At 35.3% G+C, this 25,116-nt stretch overlaps 1 protein-coding gene across 1 annotated transcript in view; it reads left to right on the forward strand.

Moving 5' to 3' along the window:
• Positions 1–25,116, forward strand: part of LOC100433453 (GLIPR1 like 2) — a 46,516-nt gene that overhangs the window by 3,337 nt on the left and 18,063 nt on the right. Inside the window, exon 2 of the mRNA XM_002823531.3 lies at positions 21,983–22,228. Within this exon, the coding sequence (XP_002823577.1) occupies positions 21,983–22,228 (246 nt within the window). The remainder of the gene's footprint in view (positions 1–21,982; positions 22,229–25,116) is intronic.

Raw genomic sequence — 25,116 nt, forward strand, 5'->3', positions numbered from 1 at the left:
TCTTTGAGTTAAGTTTTATATATTGTGTAAGGTAAAGGTCCAGCTTATTCTTTTGCATGTGGATATCCAGTTTTCCTAACTTCATTTGCTGGAAAGATTGTTATTTTTCCCATAAAATGGTCTTGCTACCCTTGTTAAAAATCGTTTGACCATATATGCTGGCATTTATTTTGGGGCCCTCTATTCCATTCTATTAGTCTAATATGTGTGTGTGCTATTAATAGTTCCACAATGATTACTGTAGAATACTGGTAAGTTTAGAAATTAGGAAGTGTGCATTCTTCAGCTTTTTTCATCTTCTTCAAGATTATTTTGGCCATACAGGGTCCTTTCAGATTTTTTACAAATTTTGAGATGTATTTTTGTATTTCTGCAAAAAAAAAAAAACATTATTGGGATTTTGATATGGGTTTCCTTGATTTGTAACATTTTGGGTAGAACAGGCATCTTAACAATATAAAGTATTCCAATACATTAACACAGTATGTCTTTTCACTTTCTAGTATCCACCTTAATTTCTTTCAGTAATATTTTGTTTTCAGTATATATGTTTTTCCCTCTTTGGCTAAGTTTATTCCTAAATATTTTATTCTTTTTGATGCTATTGTGGTGGAATGGTTTACCTAATTCCCTTTCAGATTGTTTATTATTAACATATTGAAAAGCAACTAATTTTTGTGTGTTGATTTTGTAACCTGCTACTTTTCTCTACTTTTCTGAATTTATTTATTGGTTCTAACAGTTTTTTGTGTATGGAATCTTTAGGGTTGTCTGCATATAAGATGACTATGTGGCTACTTTTCTTCATTTTGTTAATGTATTCTATCACATTGATCAATTTTTATATATCAAACCATTCCTGCACCAAGGAGTAAATTCCACTGGGTTATCATGTATAATTCTTTTAATGTGCTGTTAAATTCAGCTTTTTTTAATGTGCTATTAAATTCAGGTTTTTGTTGAAGATTTTTATATTAATATTCCTAAAAGATATTGGCCTATAGTTTTCTTATAGTATCTTTTTCTGGCTTTGGTATCAGGGTGATGCTGGCTTCATAGAATGAGTTAATAAATGTTCTCCCATCTTCATTTTTGGGGAAGAGTTTGAGAATTGATGTTAATTCTTCTTTAAATATATGTCTTGAACTCCTATTAGAATTCACCAATGACTCCATCTGGTTCTGGGCTTTTCTTTGTTGGGAGATTTGTATTACTGATTTTTATTATTATTATTTTATAAAATTATTATTTTATTATTTTTATTCAATCTTCTCATTAGTTATAGGTCTGTTTAGATTTTCTGTTTCTTCGTTACTACCTTTTGGTAGGTTGTATGTTTCCAGGAATAAGTCTTCTGTCTTTATTTCTTACTCAGTCTTGCTAAATGTTTATCATTTTTGCTGATCTTTTTGAAGAACCAGCTCATAGTTCTGTTGATTTTCTCTGTTGTTTTTCTGTTCTCTATTTTATTTATCTCTGCTTCAGTCTTTATTATTTCCTTCCTCTGGTAACTTTGGATTTTGTTCGATTTTCCTTTTCTTTTTACCTATGGTGTACAGTTAGGTTGTTGATTTGGAGTCTTTCATCTTTTTTAAAAACTGTAAGCGCTCACACTCATACATTTTCCTCTTAGCGCTGTTTTTTGCTAAATTCCACAAGTTTAAATAGTTGTGTTTTCATTTTCATTTTTTCCCAACGTATTTTCTTTGGTGATTTCTTTTTTGATTCATTGCTTAAAAGTGTGTTGCTTAGCATTATTATTTCATTTTTTTTATTATTTTTTGAGACAGGATCTCACTCTGTTGCCCAGGCTGGAGTGCAGTGGTGTGATCTCAGCTCACTGCAACCTTTACCCCTGAGGCTCAAGTGATCCTCCCATCTCAGCCTCCTAAGTAGCTGGGACTACGGGTATTCACCACCATGCCCAGCTGATTTTTGTATTTTTTGTAGAGGCAGGGTTTTGCCATGTCGCCCAGGCTCACACCTGGGCCATTATAATTATTTATGCTAGCAACTATTACTTCTTGTATTGCACTACCACTTTCTGGAATCAGTTTCCTTGTGCCTAAAATACGTCTTTTAATAGCTCATTCAGCAAGGGAGTGTGAATAGTAAACTTAATATTTCTATATGTAAAATAATCTTTACTTCACACTCTTGAATGATGTTGTTCTCTCTCAGCACTATCTTCTGTCTCCCACTGTTGCTTTTGAGGTTTCTTTTGTTAGCTGAACTCAGATGTTCCCACAGTATGGTTCCTATACCAGCAGCAACAGAATCACCTGTGAACTTGTTAGAAATTAAAGTTCTCAGGACCTATCCCAGACTTACTGAATCAGAAATCCTGGTTTTGAAACCCAGTAATCTGTATTTTAATTAAAGTCCTCCAGATGATTCTGAAGTGTTCTAAAGTTTGAGATCCACTAGTCTTTTGGTTGTTCTTTTAAAGATGATTTATCTTTTCTCTCCAGCTACTTTAAATATTTTATATTTGCTGTTCTGTAGTTTTACCCCACACTAGTACTAAGCATGCATTTATTTTTATTTATTTTGTTCAGGACTTTTCTTTTTAATCTCTGTATCCGTGTCCATTGTTAAGACTAAAATTCTTCAGCATTATTTCATAGAATGTTGCCTCTTCCCCATGCTCTCTAGTCTTCCCTGTCTTGAACTCCTATTAGATGTATGTTTGACTTTTTCATTCCTTTTCTCCACAGCTCTCCATTTTCTCCCTACAATCCATCTCTTTTTCTGTTTTCCTTCAGAGTCATTGCTTTAGAACTGCTGTTCATTCACTAGTTTTCTTCAGATTTTTATGATATATTTAACTGGCCAATTGATTTTTTAAAATTTCTAGACTTTTTTTTTAATTTGCTCATATTCCCCCAGTGTCCTGTTTTCTCTTATGATTTCTATTTTTACACTCATTTAATCATTTTAAACATAATTATTTTATATTTTCATAAAATATTTTTAGTGCTTTATTATTTTAGTTTCTTTGGGTGCCAGTTCTCTTGTTTTAGCTACTGAGCCTCTGTCATGTTTATAATTTTCTATCCTATGCTCATTTTCAGCAGAGATTGTGTGTGTGTGTGTGTGAATGAGTCCCATATTGTCCAAATAGTGGAAAAATAAATATTGCTACAGACTAGTTTTTATTAGCTTTTGCCTTACTCCCCTGTTACAGTCAGTTTTACATTTATAAATTTTTTTTATATTTATAATGTGTTAAGTTTTGATATTTAAAATTTGTTTGGGTATTCTCAGCATATATAGGCAATGCAAGTATAGTGTCCACTTGTAGGCATAGTATAGATCTAGAACTGATTTCTCACATGACATGACTTTTTTCCATCTGACTTTCTGTCACTTCCTCAGACTTCTGGGAAGGGTTTGGTGGCCTGCTTCATTTGGGAAGAAGTCGGCATCCTGATTTTTCCACAAATATTTCAGTCCCAGAACTTGTCTTAGATGGTTCTATGGCTACATCTTCTTCCTATATTGTTGGCATTTATATCTAATCTGATATTTCCTCTCCTCAGATTAGGCACATTAGTTTACCACTCTGACTTTTAACTTTTCTATTCATTTCTGGCACCTGAGTATTACCTTTCCTTCCTTTGAGCTCAGCTGTGGATTTAAAAAAAAAAAAAAAGACCGGGAGCGGTGGCTCACGCCTGTAATCCCAGCACTTCAGGAGGCTGAGGCGGGCAGATCACTTGAGGTCAGGAGTTCTGACCGGCCTGGCCAACATGGTGAAACCCTGTCCCTACTAAAAATACAAAAATTGCCAAGCGTTGTGGCAGGCGCCTGTAATCCTAGCTACTCCGAAGGCTGAGGCAGGAGAATCGCTTGAACCCGGAAGGTGGAGGTTGCAGTGAGCTGAGATCACACCACTGTACTCCAGCCTGGGCGATAGAGTGAGACTCTGGCTCAAAAAAAAAAAAAAAAAAAACCTTTTATCATATAAAGATTGAACTATATGAATTGCTCTTCAACCATTTTTGACCTAGAAAACGCAAGCAATTTCATATGATTCAAACTAAACATTTTATTCCCATTTTTATGGGTTTGTAATATTAGAAGATTGTGTCTTACCTTTGTCCTCTTTGTTGCTTGAACTTTCTTACATTCTTGGATGCTAGGAGCACAGAATCTCTCCCTTCTTTTTCTGAGCTGTTCTGGGGCTGAGTGATTCCTAGTTTTAACCTGACATGGTAGTACTAGGAGAAGGCTCAAGACTTAGACTCCTCTCATGTACCAGATAATGGGCTGTAGTCTTATATCTAATATCAATTTTTAATTTAATATTACAAATAAATCTTCCTCCTTTTTTAAAAAAAGAAAGAACAGTGCAGTCAATGTTAACATTTTCTAACAGCCACTTTAGTCACGTTCCCTTTCTCCATCCCCAGAGACAATAACCTTTATGAGTTTGATATGAATCGTTCTAATACATTTTTTAAGGTTTTGAATATATATGTGATTATCTAGACCAAAAACATAATGTTTGGAGGTTTCTGTCTTATATTTCTGTAAGTGGCATTATGTGGAATTTATCATGTTACTTGGTTTTTCATTCAAAACTATACATTTGAGATTTATTCATTGATATAAATCTAGTTAATTCAGTTTTATTTGCTATGCTATTTATCCCTTAAATGTACTACCTTTTTTACCTATTCCTTTATTCATGGACATTTAGGTTGTTTTAAAAATAAATAAGCATAGCTAGGATATTTTGAAAAATGAGGGTTATTGAACATATTAGATTTTATAGCATATAATAAAGCCTCAATAAGTAAAATAATACAGTACTAGTATGTTAAAAGATATACCGTTGAAAGATATAGAGTTCAGAAATAACCCAAATATATAAGAGAGTTTAGTATATGATAAAAGTAGCATCTCAAATCTGTGAGCTACAGATAGACTTTTTAATAAATTGGTGTTGATCGATCTGGGTAGTCATTTGAAAAAGGTAATATTGCTTCATCCATACATCAATATAAATTCCAACTAAGTCAACAATTCCCCACAGACAAGACAACAAAAGTATTGTTGAACTTTGGAGTTTTATTAGCCTGATAGGTAAAATATGATCTGTGATTTTTATTTCTCTTATTATAAGCAAAGCTGTGCATCCTTTCATGTGAATAAGGGTCTGTTAGTATCCTTTAATGATTATTTTTCTATTAGTTTTTTTGCCTTTTTTTCTCCCATTATTTATTTGGGAAATGAGCCCTTCATCTTTGGTATGAGTTGTAATTATTTTCCCAGTTTGTCAGTTTTTTAAATCTACGTATGTATTTTTTGCTATTCAGACTTTTTAACATTTTTGTGTAGCTGACTAATCAGTTTTTTAAAATTGCTTCTGGATTTTGTGTCAAAGTCAAAGACCATGCCTACTCCATGTACTACTGGTGTGAAAGCAAAATGATATAGTCCTTGTAGAGAAGAATCTGGCAACACCTACTACATTACAGATGTATTTACTCTTTGGCTCTCTGGTCCCATTTCTGGTATCTATCCTAAGGACATACCGCACAAGAAGGAAATGGTATCCCTAAATGGTTATTCACTATACCATCATTTAATATTAACAGATTATTGGAAAAATACCCTAATCTTCAGCACTGAGGGTTAACTAAAGTAAGTGTGGTTCATCCACGTAAAAGAATACCATACACCTGTGGGGGAAAAAAAAGAATGAGAAAGTTTTTTATTTTTTTATTTTTTTGAGACAGAGTCTCGCTCTGTTGCCCAGACTGGAGTGCAGTGGTGCCATCTCGGCTCACTGCAACCTCTGCCTCCCAGGTTCATGCCATTCTCCTGCCTCAGCCTCCCGAGTAGCTGGGACTATAGGCGCCCGCCACCACGCCCAGCTAATATTTTTTTGTATTTTTTTTTAGTAGAGATAGGTTTTCACCATGTTATAGGATGGTCTCAATCTTCTGACCTCGTGATCCTCCCACCTCGGCCTCCCAAAGTGCTGGGATTACAGGCGTGAGCCACCGCACCAGGCCTGAACGTTCTTTATACTAACAACACAATATCTCATGGATCTTGGAAAAGCAAGGTACATTATGATACGTTTTGTATAAGAAAATTTAAAATAATGTATACTTGAATAGAAAACAGTGGACAGTTCCACAGGAATTAACTAGTTACTTCTAGAAGTCCTAGGGGAAATAGGATGGTGGAGAGCAAGACAACATGATTTCTCAATGATTTTATGTGATTTTGTTTTTATAAAGTATTAGATATCTGTTCAAAAAAATTATTTTTAAAACAAAATGTTCTTTAATGCATGTTGATAATTTCACTGGAGATTATAAGTAAGTGATTAAGCATTCATAAAACAAAAAATGTATACAGCAAAAAAATGTAATGGCAACAATTTAAAACAATATCCTCAGTAAAATACAGTATTTAGTGTATTAGGGCTAGCATTCCTGAAGTCTGATCTTTGTGTACGATGGCATGAAATGGGCAAACAAAACATCAAAATGGAAGTGAGCATAATTTTATGTATATATATGTATTTGTATTTTTGTTATTTAATCATATGTAATTTTAAACATGGTAATTGAAGTTAAAGATAGTTAAGATAATCATAAAGATTATCATAATGATTTGATGTTGGTGGCTAGCAGATGGGAAAAGTTAGTTGAACTTCCAGATTTACAAAAGAGAAGTGAGCAATAAAAAGAAACTTCAGGGAGGAGGAGCCAAGATCGCCAAATAGGAACAGCTCCGGTCTACAGCTCCCAGCGTGAGCGACGCGGAAGACGGGTGATTTCTGCATTTCTATCTGAGGTACCGTGTTCATCTCACTAGGGAGTGCCAGACAGTGGGCGCAGGTCAGTGGGTGAGTGCACCGTGCACCAGCCGAAGCAGGGGCAAGGCATTGCCTCACTCGGGAAGCGCAAGGGGTCAGGGAGTTCGCTTTCCAGGGGTGACAGACGGCACCTGGAAAATCGGGCCACTCCCACCCGAATACTGTGCTTTTCTGACGGGCTTAGGAAACGGTACCCCAGGAGATTATAGCCTGCACCTGGCTCAGAGGGTCCTACGCCCACGAAGTCTCACTGATTGCTAGCACAGCAGTCTGAGATCAAACAGCAAGTCAGCAGGGAGGCTGTGAGAGGGGCGCCCACCATTGCCCAGGCTCCTTAGGTAAACAAAGCAGCCTGGAAGCTTGAACTGGGTGGAGCCCACCACAGCTCAAGGAGGCCTGCCTGCCTCTGTAGGCTCCACCTCTTGGGGCAGGGCACAGACAAACAAAACGACAGCAGTAACCTCTGCAGACTTAAATGTCCCTGTCTGACAGCTTTGAGGAGAGCAGTGGTTCTCCCAGCACGCAGCTGGAGATCTGAGAACAGGCAGACTGCCTCCTCCAGTGGGTCCCTGACCCCTGACCCCTGAGCAGCCTAACTGGGAGGCACCCCCCAGCAGGGGCAGACTGACACCTCACATGGCCGGCCAGGTACTCCAACAGACCTGCAGCTGAGGATCCTGTCTGTTAGAAGGAAAACTAACAAAGGACATCCACACCAAAAACCCATCTGTACATCACCATCATCAAAGACCAAAAGTAGATAAAACCACAAAGATGGGGAAAAAACAGAGCAGAAAAACTGGAAACTCTAAAAAGCAGAGTACCTCTCCTCCTCCAAAGGAACGCAGTTCCTCACCAGCAACGGAATAAAGCTCGACGGAGAATGACTTTGATGAGCTGAGAGAAGAAGGCTTCAGACGATCAAATTACTCCGAGCTACGGGAGGATATTCAAACCAAAGGCAAAGAAGTTGAAAACTTTGAAAAAAATTTAGAAGAATGTATAACTAGAATAACCAATATAGAGAAGTGCTTAAAGGAGCTGATGGAGCTGAAAACCAAGGCTCCAGAACTACGTGAAGAATGCAGAAGCCTCAGGAGCCGATGCGATCAAATGGAAGAAAGGGTATCAGCCCTGGAAGATGAAATGAATGAAATGAAGCGAGAAGGGAAGTTTAGAGAAAAAAGAATAAAAAGAAACGAGCAAAGCCTCCAAGAAATGTGGGACTATGTGAAAAGACCAAATCTACGTCTGATTGGTGTACCTGAAAGTGACGGGGAGAATGGAACCAAGTTGGAAAACACTCTCCAGGATATTATCCAGGAGAACTTCCCCAATCTAGCAAGGCAGGCCAACATTCAGATTCAGGAAATACAGAGAACGCCACAAAGATACTCCTCGAGAAGAGCAACTCTGAGACACATAATTGTCAGATTCACCAAAGTTGAAATGAAGGAAAAAATGTTAAGGGCAGCCAGAGAGAAAGGTCGGGTTACCATCAAAGGGAAGCCCATCAGACTAACAGCAGATCTCTCGGCAGAAACCCTACAAGCCAGAAGAGAGTGGGGGCCAATATTCAACATTCTTAAAGAAAAGAATTTTCAACCCAGAATTTCATATCCAGCCAAACTAAGCTTCATAAGTGAAGGAGAGATAAAATCCTTTACAGACAAGCAAATGCTGAGAGATTTTGTCACCACCAGGCCTGCCCTAAAAGAGCTCCTGAAGGAAGCACTAAACATGGAAAGGCACAACCGGTACCAGCCGCTGCAAAATCCTGCCAAAATGTAAAGACCATCGAGACTAGGAAGAGACTGCATCAACTAACGAGCAAAATAACCAGCTAACATCATAATGACAGGAGCGAATTCACACATAACAATATTAACTTTAAATGTAAATGGACTAAATGCTCCAATTAAAAGACACAGACTGGCAAATTGGATAAAGACTCAAGACCCATCAGTGTGCTGTATTCAGGAAACCCATCTCACGTGCAGAGACACACATAGGCTCAAAATAAAAGGATGGAGGAAGATCTACCAAGCAAATGGAAAACAAAAAAAGGCAGGGGTTGCATTCCTAGTCTCTGATAAAACAGACTTTAAACCAACAAAGATCAAAGGAGACAAAGAGGCCATTACATAATGGTAAAGGGATTAATTCAACAAGAAGAGCTAACTATCCTAAATATATATGCACCCAATACAGGAGCACCCAGATTCATAAAGCAAGTCCTGAGTGACCTACAAAGAGACTTAGACTCCCACACATTAATAATGGGAGACTTTAACACCCCACTGTCAACATTAGACAGATCAACGAGACAGAAAGTCAACAAGTATACCCAGGAATTGCACTCAGCTCTGCACCAAGCGGACCTAATAGACATCTACAGAACTCTCCACCCCAAATCAACAGAATATACATTTTTTTCAGCACCACACCACACCTATTCCAAAACTGACCACATACTTGGAAGTAAAGCTCTCCTCAATAAATGTAAAAGAACAGAAATTATAACAAATGATCTCTCAGATCACAGTGCAATCAAGATAGAACTCAGGATTAAGAATCTCACTCAAAACCACTCAACTACATGGAAACTGAACAACCTGCTCCTGAATGACTACTGGGTACATAACGAAATGAAGGCAGAAATAAAGATGTTCTTTGAAACCAATGAGAACCAAGACACAACATACCAGAATCTCTGGGATGCATTCAAAGCAGTGTGTAGAGGGAAATTTATAGCACTAAATGCCCACAAGAGAAAGCAGGAAAGATCCAAAATTGACACCCTAACATCACAATTAAAAGAACTAGAAAAGCAAGAGCAAACACATTCAAAAGCGAGCAGAAGGCAAGAAATAACTAAAATCGGAGCAGAACTGAAGGAAATAGAGACACAAAAAACCCTTCAAAAAATAAATGAATCCAGGAGCTGGTTTTTTGAAAGGATCAACAAAATTGATAGACCACTAGCAAGATTAATAAAGAAAAAAAGAGAGAAGAATCAAATAGATGCAGTAAAAAATGATAAAGGGGATATCACCACCGATCCCACAGAAATACAAACTACCATCAGAGAATACTACAAACACCTCTACGCAAATAAACTAGAAAATCTAGAAGAAATGGATAAATTCCTCAACACATACACCCTCCCAAGACTAAACCAGGAAGAAGTTGAATCTCTGAATAGACCAATAACAGGAGCTGAAATTGTGGCAATAATCAATAGCTTACCAACCAAAAAAAGTCCAGGACCAGATGGGTTCACAGCCGAATTCTACCAGAGGTACAAGGAGGAACTGGTACCATTCCTTCTGAAACTATTCCAATCAATAGAAAAAGAGGGAATCCTCCCTAACTCATTTTATGAGACCAGCATCATCCTGATACCAAAGCCTGGCAGAGACACAACCAAAAAAGAGAATTTTAGACCAATATCCTTGATGAACATTGATGCAAAAATCCTCAACAAAATACTGGCAAACAGAATCCAGCAGCACATCAAAAAGCTTATCCACCATGATCAAGTGGGCTTCATCCCTGGGATGCAAGGCTGGTTCAATATACGCAAATCAATAAATGTAATCCAGCATATAAACAGAACCAAAGACAAAAACCACATGATTATCTCAATAGATGCAGAAAAGACCTTTGACAAAATTCAACAACCCTTCATGCTAAAAAGTCTCAATAAATTAGGTATTGATGGGACGTATCTCAAAATAATAAGAGCTATCTATGACAAACCCACAGCCAATATCATACTGAATGGGCAAAAACTGGAAGCATTCCCTTTGAAAACTGGCACAAGACAGGGATACCCTCTCTCACCACTTCTATTCAACATAGTGTTGGAAGTTGTGGCCAGTGCAGTTAGGCAGGAGAAGGATATACAGGGTATTCAGTTAGGAAAAGGGGAAGTCGAATTGTCCCTGTTTGCAGATGACATGATTGTATATCTAGAAAACCCCATTGTCTCAGCCCAAAATCTCCTTAAGCTGATAAGCAACTTCAGGAAAGTCTCAGGATACAAAATCAATGTAGAAAAATCACAAGCATTCTTATACATCAATAACAGAAAAATAGAGAGCCAAATCATGAGTGAACTCCCATTCACAATTGCTTCGAAGAGAATAAAATACCTAGGAATCCAACATACAAGGGATGTGAAGGACCTCTTCAAGGAGAACTACAAACCACTGCTCAAGGAAATAAAAGAGGATACAAACAAATGGAAGAATATTCCATGCTCATGGGTAGGAAGAATCAATATCATGAAAATGGCCATCCTTCCCAAGGTAATTTACAGATTCAATGCCATCCCCATCAAGCTACCAATGACTTTCTTTACAGAATTGGAAAAAACTACTTTAAAGTTCATATGGAACCAAAAAAGAGCCCGCATCGCCAAGTCAATCCTAAGCCATAAGAACAAAGCTGGAGGCATCACACTACCTGACTTCAAACTATACTACAAGGCTACAGTAACCAAAACAGCATGGTACTGGTACCAAAACAGAGATATAGATCAATGGAACAGAACAGAGCCGTCAGAAATAATGCCACATATCTACAACTATCTGATCTTTGACAAACCTGAGAAAAACAAGAAATGGGGAAAGGATTCCCTATTTAATAAATGGTGCTGGGAAAACTGGCTAGCCATATGTAGAAAGCTGAAACTGGATCCCTTCCTTACACCTTATACAAAAATCAATTCAAGATGGATTAAAGACTTAAATGTTAGACCTAAAACCATAAAAACCCTAGAAGAAAACCTAGGCATTACCATTCAGGACATAGGCATGGGCAAGGACTTCATGTCTAAAACACCAAAAGCAATGGCAACAAAAGCCAAAATTGACAAATGGGATCTAATTAAACCCAAGAGCTTCTGCACAGCAAAGGAAACTACCATCAGAGTGAACAGGCAACCTACAAAATGGGAGAAAATTTTCGCAACCTACTCATCTGACAAAGGGCTAATATCCAGAATCTACAATGAACTCCAACAAATTTACAAGAAAAAAACAAACAACCCCATCAAAAAGTGGGTGAAGGACATGAACAGACACTTCTCAAAAGAAGACATTTATGCAGCCAAAAAACACATGAAAAAATGCTCACCATCACTGGCCATCAGAGAAATGCAAATCAAAACCACAATGAGATACCATCTGACACCAGTTAGAATGGCAATCATTAAAAAGCCAGGAAACCACAGGTGCTGGAGAGGATGTGGAGAAATAGGAACACTTTTACACTGTTGATGGGACTGTAAACTAGTTCAACCCTTGTGGAAGTCAGTGTGGCGATTCCTCAGGGATCTACAACTAGAAATTCCATTCGACCCAGCCATCCCATTACTGGGTATATACCCAAGGGACTATAAATCATGTTGCTATAAAGACACATGCACACGTATGTTTATTGCGGCATTATTCACAATAGCAAAGACTTGGAAACAACCCAAATGTCCAACAATGATAGACTGGATTAAGAAAATGTGGCACATATACACCATGGAATACTATGCAGCCATAAAAAATGATGAGTTCATGTCCTTTGTAGGGACATGGATGAAATTGGAAATCATCATTCTCAGTAAACTATCACAAGAACAAAAAACCAAACACCACATATTCTCACTCATAGGTGGGAATTGAACAATGAGAACACATGGACACAGGAAGGGGAACGTCACACTTCGGGGACCGTTGTGGGGTGGGGGGAGGGGAGAGGGATAGCATTGGGAGATATACATAATGCTAGATGATGAGTTAGTGGGTGCAGTGCACCAGCATGGCACATGTATACATATGTAACTTACCTGCACATTGCGCACATGTACCGTAAAACCTAAAGTATAATAATAATTATAAAAAATAAATAAATAAATAAAAGAAACTTCTTCAAGCCTGCAATATAAGGAGGGAAAAATAGGAAATGACTTTTAAAAAACTGTAAACATAAAATAATATTTTAAAATAAACTAAATATATGTTATAAATATGAGTGAATTGAATTTCCTTATCAATAATTTGCAAAAATATATACCTGAAATGATTGAAAATGAAAATATGAATAAAAATATTTATGAAACTTCCAATTTAAAGAAGAGAAACAATATTATAAAATAATATAGAAATGAAGACTAAAGATAAAAAGAAGTACTATGTATTGGAAAAAAAAAAGGTATAAACCATGAAGATAAAATGAGGGCCTTCGCACTGGCCAAAATAGAAAATATATCAAGTAAAATTTCCTAAAAATACAAAGAAATATTTTTTAAAACAAGATAATTGTGGAATGTTTTCTATACTTCTTTTAAAGTCTTATAAAATAGATTTGAAATAGCAATGAATAAAATTGGACAAAATCAATAATTGTATATCCTGTCAATAAGGGATTCTAATATCCATGAAAAACATCTGTTTTATGCTCATAAAGAAAAGCTTAAGTAGAAATTTTACAGGCTAAATTTCTGACTAGAATGTAATAAAACTAGAAAGTAAGAACAAAAAATATTGGTTGATAGAATCTTGACTACTTAGGAATTAAGCAACATTCTTCAAATTATCTTCGGATCAAGAACAAAAAACAAAATTTCCCCAAAATATGGGCACAATATCAAAACACATGACATAAATAAAGGAAAAGGCAATTAGCTGTAAATGTCATTTTACAGAAACTGACTGACAATAAGTGAACTAAAAAATTCAAAGAAAAGAAACAAAGAATGAGAAAATAGCTGTATAAGTAAAATTAATGAAAAATAATTTTTTCTAATAAAACAGCATTCCTATTTGCAAGAACTGGAAAAAAAATAGACACATTCATGGTAAGCCTCAGGGGATAAAAAGAGAAAACAAATTATTTTAGAAGTGAGAAAAAGATTTATAACCACAGATGGAGATGAGATTACAAGAAGACAATATTATGTCCAAACATGTTAATAGTATTAGGTATCTAGATGAAATCAAGTGTTTTTCTTGCAAAATGTAAGTTGCAAAGTAAGTACAGAAAGAGAAAACCCTAACAGAAATGCTCTAGAAGACAGTAGCAAGATGTTGAAGATCTGTTCTTTAAATAGGCCTCAATCTTAGGTAACAATAAAGATAATTCTGAATAATCTTCAAAGAACAGATAATTTCCAATGATATTAAAGTGTTTCTGTGTGTTTAAAAAATGGAAGATTCAATTCATTTTGGAAATCTAGAATAACTTAAATCTCCAAATGTGATAAACATAACAAGGAGAAAAAGGGGAAAAAAAATTAGGCCAATTTCATTTATCAGTATACATTGGACAGTAAATAGAATAATAATATTCTCTAGTCTCTTAATAATGTTTTCCTTTACTCTTCCTCAGTCACACTGTGTACAACTCATTACTTAAATTTATTCAGTTTCCAAAATCAGTGTTATGCATATTTTGAGGAAGACTCTGAGCCTTCTTGAATAGACCTTGACCTTGGGTCCTGTCCTAAAGCCTACATTGCCCAGTTTTATTGCAAATCACACCTAGCCCAGTTTAGACAGCATCTGTTGCCCTTGATGTCTAATCACTCTGGCCTGCCTTCAGCAAGAATCTTTGTAGTCAGTTTAGCAAGAATCCCCCTACCCTTGATGTCTCCTTTTAGTAATTCTCCATGCACTGACTTCCTCACTCTGTTCCGTGGGTATAAATCCCCACTTATCCTTGCTGTATTTGGAATTGAGCCCATTCTCTCTCCTCTAACATGATAGTCTTGCCACCTACCACAATAGCCCTAAATAAAGTCCTCCACTTTGTTAACAAGTGTCATGAACAATTTTTCCTTTAACAGTTATGGTACTGCTGACTCCGATGGTAGCAGATTCATCATTGGATCCCCAAACCTCTCACCCAGGACCCCAAATGCACCCCTTTGAAGACTTTGTCTTCACTCCTGAATGATTGATTGGGGATCCATTGGTGAGTCTGACTCCTGAGCCAGTGCTCCAGATGACAGTCTGTTGAAGGATGGTGAGGATATATTTTTTTATTTTTAAGCTTCTGTAAACTCTCTGAAGCTGGATTAGAGTTTTAGGCTTCTTTGTCTGAAAGGTCCCTTCTAGGCTTGAAATTTATTTCCTCTTCTTTCTTTCAAGTGGGGATTCACTTATCAATCTTGGACTGAAAGTCTTTCTTCCTGGCTCTTTGTTTTGTGGGGAGATTTACTTCCTGAGTCCTAGGCTGGACATTTGTCTTGGCTTCTTATGAGGTCTCCTTGTGGTCTCCATTTGATTCTGCTTCTCTCCTGGGAGCTTTTCAGTTTACTAACCCCCATCCCGTTTTTGAGCCCCTGGTAACTCTGTACTCCACCAACTCTGTTGGCTTCCTTTTTTGTTGGTGTGAATTTAACTAAGGATAATTTGGAACATCAGTGGCCTCTTTGGGAAACTTCGAATCTCTGCAAACTGGCTCCTCTAAGACCCCTCCCTTCCCCCATCTCTGCTCCTCCTTCCTCCTTGTACCACCTTTGATCTTCCCTTCAGTTCCCTTGATATGTCCACCTTCAACCCTCTACCTCCTTCATCCTTCTGTTCACACCAGCCTCTACAGTTACTAGAACTTTAGATCCCCTGCCCCCATTAGAGGCTTTCAAGAAACTCAGGAACCCTGAGAAGCAACTACCTGAGACTAAAAAGGAAAAATAACAAATTGGAAACAGACTAGATATTTGATCTACCCAGATAGGCTTTGGAAATATCTAAACAACTATTTGATTTTCCCAGTCTTTCACCTAAAAAGTAGTTTACAGTGTCTGTGAGATTACATATCAAGACAAAGAAAGCCTTAAAGGCTTTTCTACAAATAATGGTGAAAAGCATTAGCCCTCATATTGAGCAGATCACCTCAACTTGTTACTTCTGTTAAAAACATAATTCCAAGTATTTTATATAAATCAGTGAGTTTTCTATTATTGTGTTTCACTTGACTCGTGGCTAAAATTTTAGAATGGACCTATAAGATCTCTATATATGTCTCTCTTTGTGTGTGTATACGTATGTATGTTATGTATACGTGATATTTTCTTACCTTGAGATCTTATTACAAATTTAATTTATAAAATCTCTTAAAGGAGGTCTACTAAAATTGCCTTAGAGCTCAACAAGGCTTATATAAATTAAACGTTCCTCAAACTCAGAAAAATACAAACTAATCCACATTCTTTTCAGATTCACTTGACTTGGGTTGAATCTTTGCCAAATAAGACTGGTTTAGTAATGTTGGTTTAATAAAACACAGCTGTGTCTTCTGAGTTATCAGAATTAATTATCATACAAGCATATATTTTTATTCTACTTGGGTTTACTAAGTCAAATAAACTTGTGATAGCTACTAGATATTTAAGATTATAAAAATTATAAATTCATCCTAAGAACACATGTACAAATAAAGATGCAGTAAAAATGAATTTCTTGATATCTATTACTTCATATGTATCAAGTGAAACAAACAACAAATGTGTATTTAACCCTTTTGAGTTTTTTTGCTGTTGTTATTCTTTTATATTTACCTAACATGCATGTGCCATAAGAATAGTTAACAAGGAAATAACTTGAGATGCTAGGTAGCTTTGTTTAGTGTTATGTCTTACTAAAAATAGTTTCCAAAATCTTTTTCGTAATTTATAGTCTTAAAGTTATGTTAGATTAAATTAATAGATATTCATTGATAATGTCTAAGTAAGATAAACTGCTGAAACATTCATTTTTAAACATAAGTTTAGGTTTACACACTTTTAGTTTTTAATACTATGAAACAGAAAATACCTATAAAAGCTAGTGAGGTGGCCATATTCATAAAATTTGCTAGTCTACTATAGAATGCTGGTATGTGACAAATAATTCACAGCTATTTACTTCCTAGTTTTTCTCTGTGAAATCAATGGTAGTAATGTATACAAACACTTTGTATGAAAAGTTTACAAGGAATGTAGGATATGTTTTTTTCAAGAGAAGGAGGAAGTAATTTTGTCTTAAAATGACTGGTCAAGATGAGAAAGAAGAAAATTTAGGACAATATATGTGGCAGACTGCCACGATTACTGCTTGAGACCATCACTACAACAGTCACTACTGTTACTGCTTGAGACCGTCATTACAAGACTGAACAGAGGACAAACGCAGAAATGAAAACTTGAAAGAAACTGTTTTGAAGGAAGGGTAACATGGGGAAGAAGAAGAGGGCTCCCTGCCTCTAGTGAGCAAGGGCAGCCACCCTGAGCTTCCACAGCCCTTCGTATTTATTGGGTAGAATGAGCAGGGAGGAAGAAGTAACAATTGGTCAGTTGCATAATTGATCACAGGTTCATATTATTACTAATATGCTTCAGATGTACCTAATCACAAAAAACACTTATGCCTGGGTCATGACTGCCCTCAGCATTCTTTCTGGGCAGCAGACGCAGTTTGTCAGTTTGCCAACAACCCACTTTCATGAGAACAGTTTGCAGTTTACTCACATAGCCTACAGTGGTTATATGAGTTGATCATGTCCCTCACTCTTTCGGCCTTCAACAAATATAGAAATATGGATATAGAAAGTTTGAAAGTCTTGTGAAAAGAAAAATTTATGTTGCATGGTCAAAGCTGGCTAAGACCAGATGGTTTTATTTATAATGGTTTTTTAGAAAATCTTAAATGACATTTAAAATTAAAAGTACACTGATGCAAAACTAGAATTTGATTTTTTCTCTGTAAAAATGACAACATTTACTTGGGTTACTGGTCTGCTCTTAATAAGAAATTGTCAAAAGTTTTTTTGTCTTTTTTTTTTTTTTGCTTTTAAAGTAATCGACTTAGAATAAAAAGATTGTGTATCTTAAAATAATTTCCTGTGCTTTATATCAACTTTATTATTTTCCTGATTATTTAAGAAAACCAAGCATTCTCACTTTTAAAAGAGCTAAGGTCTTTTTAAAAAAAAAAATTATGTTACCCCCATAGTTACTTTGGAAATCTTTTGTCATATTGGTTAAATAGATTGCTTAAGTATTGTTTCATAGCTGTCTAAGTTCTTATTTAGTCAAGTGTTCAAACCTTTCGAAATTTTTTATGACATTGCTTTTCCAAGATCAAATTCTAAATGAAACCTTAATTTTGGACTGAACTTGAAATTTCCCAGAACCCTAGACTATCTCAAAGAATTTGTTCCTTTACTTTGTTTTTTTAAAAAAGTTAAAACTAATTAGACTTATTTAATAGGTTAAATTGCATGAAATGCATTGTCAAATAAGAAGAGAGGTGTTGGGTATGGTGGCTCACACCTGTAATCCCAACACTTTGGGAGGCTGAGGTGGGAGGATCACTTGAGCCCAGGAGTTTGTGACCAGCTTTGGCAATATGGTGAGACCCTGTCTGTACAAAAAAATAAAAGAATTAGCTGGGTGTGGTGGTGCACACCTGTAATCCCAGCTACTAGGGAGGCTAACAAAGGAGGATCAGTTGAGCCCAGGAGTTTGAGGCTACATTGAGCCACAATCACACTACTGCATTCTAGCCTGGGCAACAAAGCAAGTCCCTATCTCAAAAAAAAAAAAAAAAAAAAAGAAAGAGAGAGAGAGATACAAATACAAGAGGGGCCTGATGAAGACTCTCTACTTAACCAAACTGTAGTCAGACTTTCCTGAGCCCTCTCTGGCTAGGCCTGGGACTTAGGCCCTGTCCTATGGCCTGCATCACCCAGTTTTCACAAAAGTCCCACCTAGCCCAGTTTAAGGAGAGTCTCCCACCCTCAATATCTGATTACTCTGAATATCATCTGATCAAAATCTTCATCCCCTACCCTTGAGCTCTACCTGGCCTGACCTGACTACACTGGCCTGTCTTCATCAAGAATCCTGTTAGATCAATGTAGCAAGAACTCCCTCAAACTTGATGTCTCCTCATAATAATTTTTTATTCATTGACCCCCCCATCGTACTCCATGGCTATAAATCCCCACTTATCCTTGCTGTGTTTGGAGTTGAGCCTCAGGTGTCTCCCCTGTTGCAAGTCTTCTAAAGCCTTCATTAGTGTGTTAACAAATGTCATGAATATTTTTTTCTTCAATAATGAAATTTTTCATCTGCGACTTTATATCCTTCAGCTTATTCACTGAGATATTCCCATGTATTGAATGGATGAATAAATAAATGAATGTGTAAAAGCACAAAGGGAAAATTAAAAGACAGGGAGAATAGAATGCAAAGTTCCTAAATCTTACAAATGGTGTGGAACAATAAAACAAAATAAAGGGGAGAAAATTAAGAAATAACAGAAGCAAATTTTCTAGAGCTGAGGACATAAGTTTTTAGATTAAGATAAATGTCAGGGAAAATTGTGAAATACAATATTTTGTGCACTGTTTATCTTACACACAGCAATGATCTTTTCTATAATTGTCTTTAAGCTAGGAAATTTACAATTTTTAAATTGTAGAAAAATGATTGTAATGCAACTAATTTTGCTCATAGAAATGCAAATTCATTGTGTCTGATGAAATGTAATTGACTATTTCTCTGTGGATAAGACCCAGTTTTTGCATTTATTTGTGAATGGATTTCAGCACTTCTTTACAGCATATAACCTTGAGAATTCTTTGGATTTTTCTTGAACAAGCTATAATATCTTAGTAGTTCCCTCATTAATTAATCACTTAACATCATTGACACATGTATGAGAGTTATGATTATACCTTCCTTTTAAAATTATTTTTTAATGGAGTCCACCAAATGCTAAGCCCAATTAATGAGAAAAGGCCCATACCTAGACATATTCTAGGGAAATATATTGAAATAAAATCTTAAAATCTTCTGTTACCTATAAGAGAGTACAAATTAGAGTATGGATTCAGCTTTTCTAGCTAAACAAAGACTAATGGCTAACAAAAATTTTTTGCCTTCTCAAAGCACATTTATCAACCTTGTCTTGACATATTTCATTAAATATCTCATTAACTGCTTCTTGAAACTTTAACCTCTCTTTTCAATTATGATTTTTATTCATAGTTGAATAAAAGAATTTGGAGCTATTACAATTTATTTGCACATAGTCGTGAGAAGTAAAATGCTTATAAACTTGGAGTTGGGAATTAGATTTCATGGGTTTAAATCCAGGCTCCAAAATTTACTGTCTATGTGACATTTAATACATTTAAACTACTTAACCTCTTTGTGTTTTAGTTACTTCCTCTGGGCAAACAGAAATAATAATAATAATGCATACCTCCTAGGGTTATTGGAACATTCAGTGAGATAATACATAAAATACACTTAAAATAGTGACTGCTATGTAGTAAGAATGAGGTATGTGAACTATATGCATAATACATCAGGTTGAAGTATAGTCCATGGGACATTGTTTGTAAATGGGAAACAATCTAAAAGTCTATTAATGGTGAAATGGTTACATTTATTATAGGCTATCCATGATGTGGAATACTATGTAGACCTTGTAAAAATTAAGCAAATCTAGTTATGTTAATATGGAGCTCTTTCTCTACATGAAAACTGAAAGTTCAAGGCCAATAATATTATATATGATATGATCACAATAGTGCAAGGGAAAAAAATCACAAAATACTCATTTAAAACAGCCAAACTTATAGTTAAATGTGTGTGTATGTTTGTATATACAGAGATAGAGAGATGTATACACAGGCAATTTTTTTAATAGTGGTTACCTTAGGGGAAGGGAAGTAGTAGGGAGATATTCTAAAGGTCTGATATTTTTTTTTTCTATATTGTATGTATGTATAATCTATGGGATTCACTAAGAAAACTCTAAGGCAAGCTTGTTCAATCTGTGGCCTGCAGGCTGCATGAGGCCCAGGAAAACTTTGAATGCAGCCCAACACACATTTGTAAACTTTCTTAAAATGTTATGAATTCTTTTGCGATTTTTTTTTACTAGGTCATCAGCTATTCTTAGTGTTAGTGTATTTTATCTGTGGCCTAAGACAATTCTCCTTCCAATGTGGACCAGGAAAGCCAAAATGTTGGACACTCCTGCTCTAAGGAAGTATGAGTATTGATTTTCAGATGTTTACTTTCTGATACACTGTAACATATGTATTTAGTATTTTTGGTTTCACCACTATTTTGTTGATTTTTCTAGTGTGTGGTTTTTGTTCTTGTCCTTCACTAACAATTAATTTAATGAGTCTCTAAATGATGATAAAAGCACACATTTCTGGTTATTTCCAGATAGCTAGCCAGGGAACAGCATCTTATGCTATTTTCTCATATTTCTGCAACAAACTTTATATGTGCCTTATTTGTAACACTCACCAACTACTACCATGTGTTAAAAGTTTTTTTTTTGTTTGTGTGTGTGTGTGTGTGTATATATATACACACATATATATATTCTCTTTCTGTCTTCTCTTTCTCTCTTATTCTCTAATCTTATATATATATCGGATCTTATATATATAATATATATGTAATCTGATATATATATAAGATATATATCTAATCCGATATATATATAAGATGTATATCTAATCCGATATATATATAAGATGTATATCTAATCCAATATATATGATGTATATCTAATCCAATATATATATAAGATGTATATCTAATCCAATATATATAAGATGTATATCTAATCAGATATATATAAAATATACCTAATTTTAATAAAGCAATTTGAGGGCAAAATTTATGCTGACTTAGCATTTTATTCTTGACAATATGATATTTTGCATATAATCATTATTTAATAAATACCTCTTAAATAATATTTTAGATTGTTGTATTTCTGTGTACAAAAAGGCATGAGTTTAAAAATATATACTCTGAGCAGACTATAGGTAAGTGTATTACATACTTCTGAACAGACTACATGTAAGAGTATTATCATTTCCATCACCTGGCATTCTAATATTTTAATTACAAATATATACATAGTCCTTTGTCTCAGGAAATGGTCATTTCATTTTTGATTATCCCATAGAAGTTTTTCCCAGTAGAAATTTCTCAACCAAGATGCACAAGTACAAAGTTAGAATTGTTTCCTTTAAATCTAATGATAAGAACTCAAGAAAAAATATTTTAGACTACAAAAAAACTTCTTATTTTGTTCTCTTTGCTTTTTGAATATTTTTCAGACTTGGGATGTAGCTTTATCACGGACTGCTAGAGCATGGGGAAAAAAATGTTTGTTTGAGCATAATATTTATTTACAAGATGTACAAATGGTCCATCCTAAATTTTATGGTATTGGTGAAAATATGTGGGTCGGCCCTGAAAATGAATTTACTGCAAGTATTGCTATCAGAAGTTGGCATGCAGAGAAGAAAAGGTACAATTTTGAAAATGGCAGTTGCTCTGGAGACTGTTCTAATTATATTCAGGTATCTAATTTTTATTTTGTTATTAATTCAAACACTTCTTAATTGCTTTGTGCCTAGTTTTATTATGTTTCAAATTTGTACATAAACTCAAATAATAAAATTATTACATTTAATAAGATCACAATTTTAATCAATCTTCCTAGTCTTCAAAATGTCTACCATCCCATCTTTTATGTGAACCATACAATTAAAACATTATTTTAAATACAGTAAACCTAATCACCATGTTCAAAGATGAAAGGCACTTTCCTAAAAATAATGTATACTGGAAAAGGAGGAAAGAAACCAGTAAATAAAAATACTTCATAAATGATTGATTATAAACATACATAGAAGATGCTTTTGCACATATCAGTACACATACTACTATATAGCTGATTGATTAAAACATTTGAAATGCAAATTAATAGTATTATTTCCCTGCCTCTGGTTCAATAATCCACCCTCACACTTTATACACCAGGAATATTGAAGCACTTTTCATTTCAGGTACATAACCTTTGTTATTTTATACATCACATTGTTTAACAATTATTTATGTGTCTGATACTATGCTGAGGGCAGGGATCTTACCTTTTCATCCATATATTCTCAACATAACAACATGACATTAAGTCTGCAATAAATATTTGTTTCAGGAATCAAGAAATTATTCCATGAACTTCCACATTTATTTAAAAGTTAGTTTTTCAGTCAATAGACCCTGATGTCACGTTTTATGTAGAACTTAACACTTTGGAATTTGTCCATGTTGAACTCATGTCTTTCTCTTTCATCCAATCATGCTTCAAAAATTTTTTCATCAGTTTTTTTAATCTGATCATTTCTTCTAGAAAGTTATAGTGATTCTCCATTGATTTGCTCCTATCAAACCTAGCCTCTTTAATATGACTTTAATACTCAATAAACTAACCAAATCTACTCCCTAACATAGTACTGTGTGTTTTTACTCCTTAATTCTAGTCTCCTAGACCTTTTCATTTCCTGCATTTGACATGCTTAACTTCACTTTAACTCTTGCAGATACTCTGTTCTTTATTCTTTTAATGTATCACCTTTTTAATGTGTCTCTTTATTTCTTTAAGAATCACACTTTTAAAACCACTAAGGCTTCAGATAAAAGAATGAAACAAGAATGGTTCCTCTTGCTTGCACAGAGGTTAACAAAACAAACCAGTACTTTTTGGTTCACTTGGAAGTATTAGAAATATTAAAGTTATACAGATAATTTCTGGAATGCCTTTGATTATTCCCATCTTTTTCACTCCAATTCAAGATCTGTTTCTCTTTTGTAGGAACCAGCTCTTTTATTTCATTTTTTAATGAAGAGGCCAGATTTTGTTTTATCCTACAATAGAATTTTCTTAACAAAGAGAAGGAGAAATGCCAATAGCATTCAATACTTCTCTACTCTTGTATATTTTTTACTTTTCTGTAATCGGATTGTCTCTCTTTTTCTCCCTTTTTTCCACAACTTCCATCGTTTAAAAACTTTTTCTCCTCTTTCTCATCTTCCTCTCTTACAATAACCTAGAACTTTCCAATTCAACCAGAGGTTGAAAATTGATTCATCAGGCATGACTTCCTTTGGCTCTGAAGCATTATTCTGGATCAACCATGTTCTCAAACAGTTCTTACAAGCCAAAATTAAACTAAAGAGCTTCTGCACAGCAAAAGAAACTACCATCAGAGTGAACAGACAACCTACAAAATGGGAGAAAATTTTCGCAACTTACGCGTCTGACAAAGGGCTAATATCCAGAATCTACAATGAACTCAAACAAATTTACAAGAAAAAAAAAAACAACCCCATCAAAAAGTGGGCAAAGGATATGAACAGACACTTCTCAAAAGAAGACATTTATGCAGCCAAAAAACACATGAAAAAATGCTCATCATCGCTGGCCATCAGAGAAATGCAAATCAAAACCACAATGAGATACCATCTCACACCAGTTAGAATGGCGATCATTAAAAAGTCAGGAAACAACAGGTGCTGGAGAGGATGTGGAGAAATAGGAACACTTTTACACTGTTGGTGGGACTGTAAACTAGTTCAACCATTGTGGAAGTCAGTGTGGCGATTCCTCAGGGATCTAGAACTAGAAATACCATTTGACCCAGCCATCCCATTACTGAGTATATACCCAAAGGATTATAAATCATACAGCTATAAAGACACATGCACACGTATGTTTATTGTGGCACTATTCACAATAGCAAAGACTTGGAACCAACCCAAATGTCCAACAACGATAGACTGGATTAAGAAAATGTGGCACATATACACCATGGAATACTATGCAGCCATAAAAAATGAAGAGTTCATGTCCTTTGTAGTGATATGGATGAAACTGGAAACCATCATTCTCAGCAAACTATTGCAAAGACAAAAAACCAAACACCGCATGTTCTCACTCATAGGTGGGAATTGAACAATGAGAACACATGGACACAGGAAGGGGAACATCACACTCCGGGGACTGTTGTGGGGTGGGGGAAGTGGGGAGGGATAGCATTAGGAGATATACCTAATGCTAAATGACGAGTTAATGGGTGCAGCACACCAGCATGGCACATGTATACATATGTAAGAAACCTGCACGTTGTGCACATGTACCCTAAAACTTGAAGTATAATAATAATAAAATAAAATTTAAAAAAAAAAGAATATGTTATTGGTAGAACCTATTGAAGTATTTCTCTAAATACAGTGTTGAAAATGCTGCCCGAACTCCTTGGTAACTCTCTACATGTCTCTAAATGAAAATAGTTTATATTTCTTGAATTGCTTGGTGAAAAGTTCTATGTGAATGGAATATATTATTGTTTATAATATGAAAGTCAATGTTTAAAATTAAATTTTGTGTCTTTCTCGAAAATTTTAC

Source organism: Pongo abelii, chromosome 10 (assembly GCF_028885655.2).
Source record: "Pongo abelii isolate AG06213 chromosome 10, NHGRI_mPonAbe1-v2.0_pri, whole genome shotgun sequence".
NCBI classification, from domain to species: Eukaryota; Metazoa; Chordata; class Mammalia; order Primates; family Hominidae; genus Pongo; species Pongo abelii.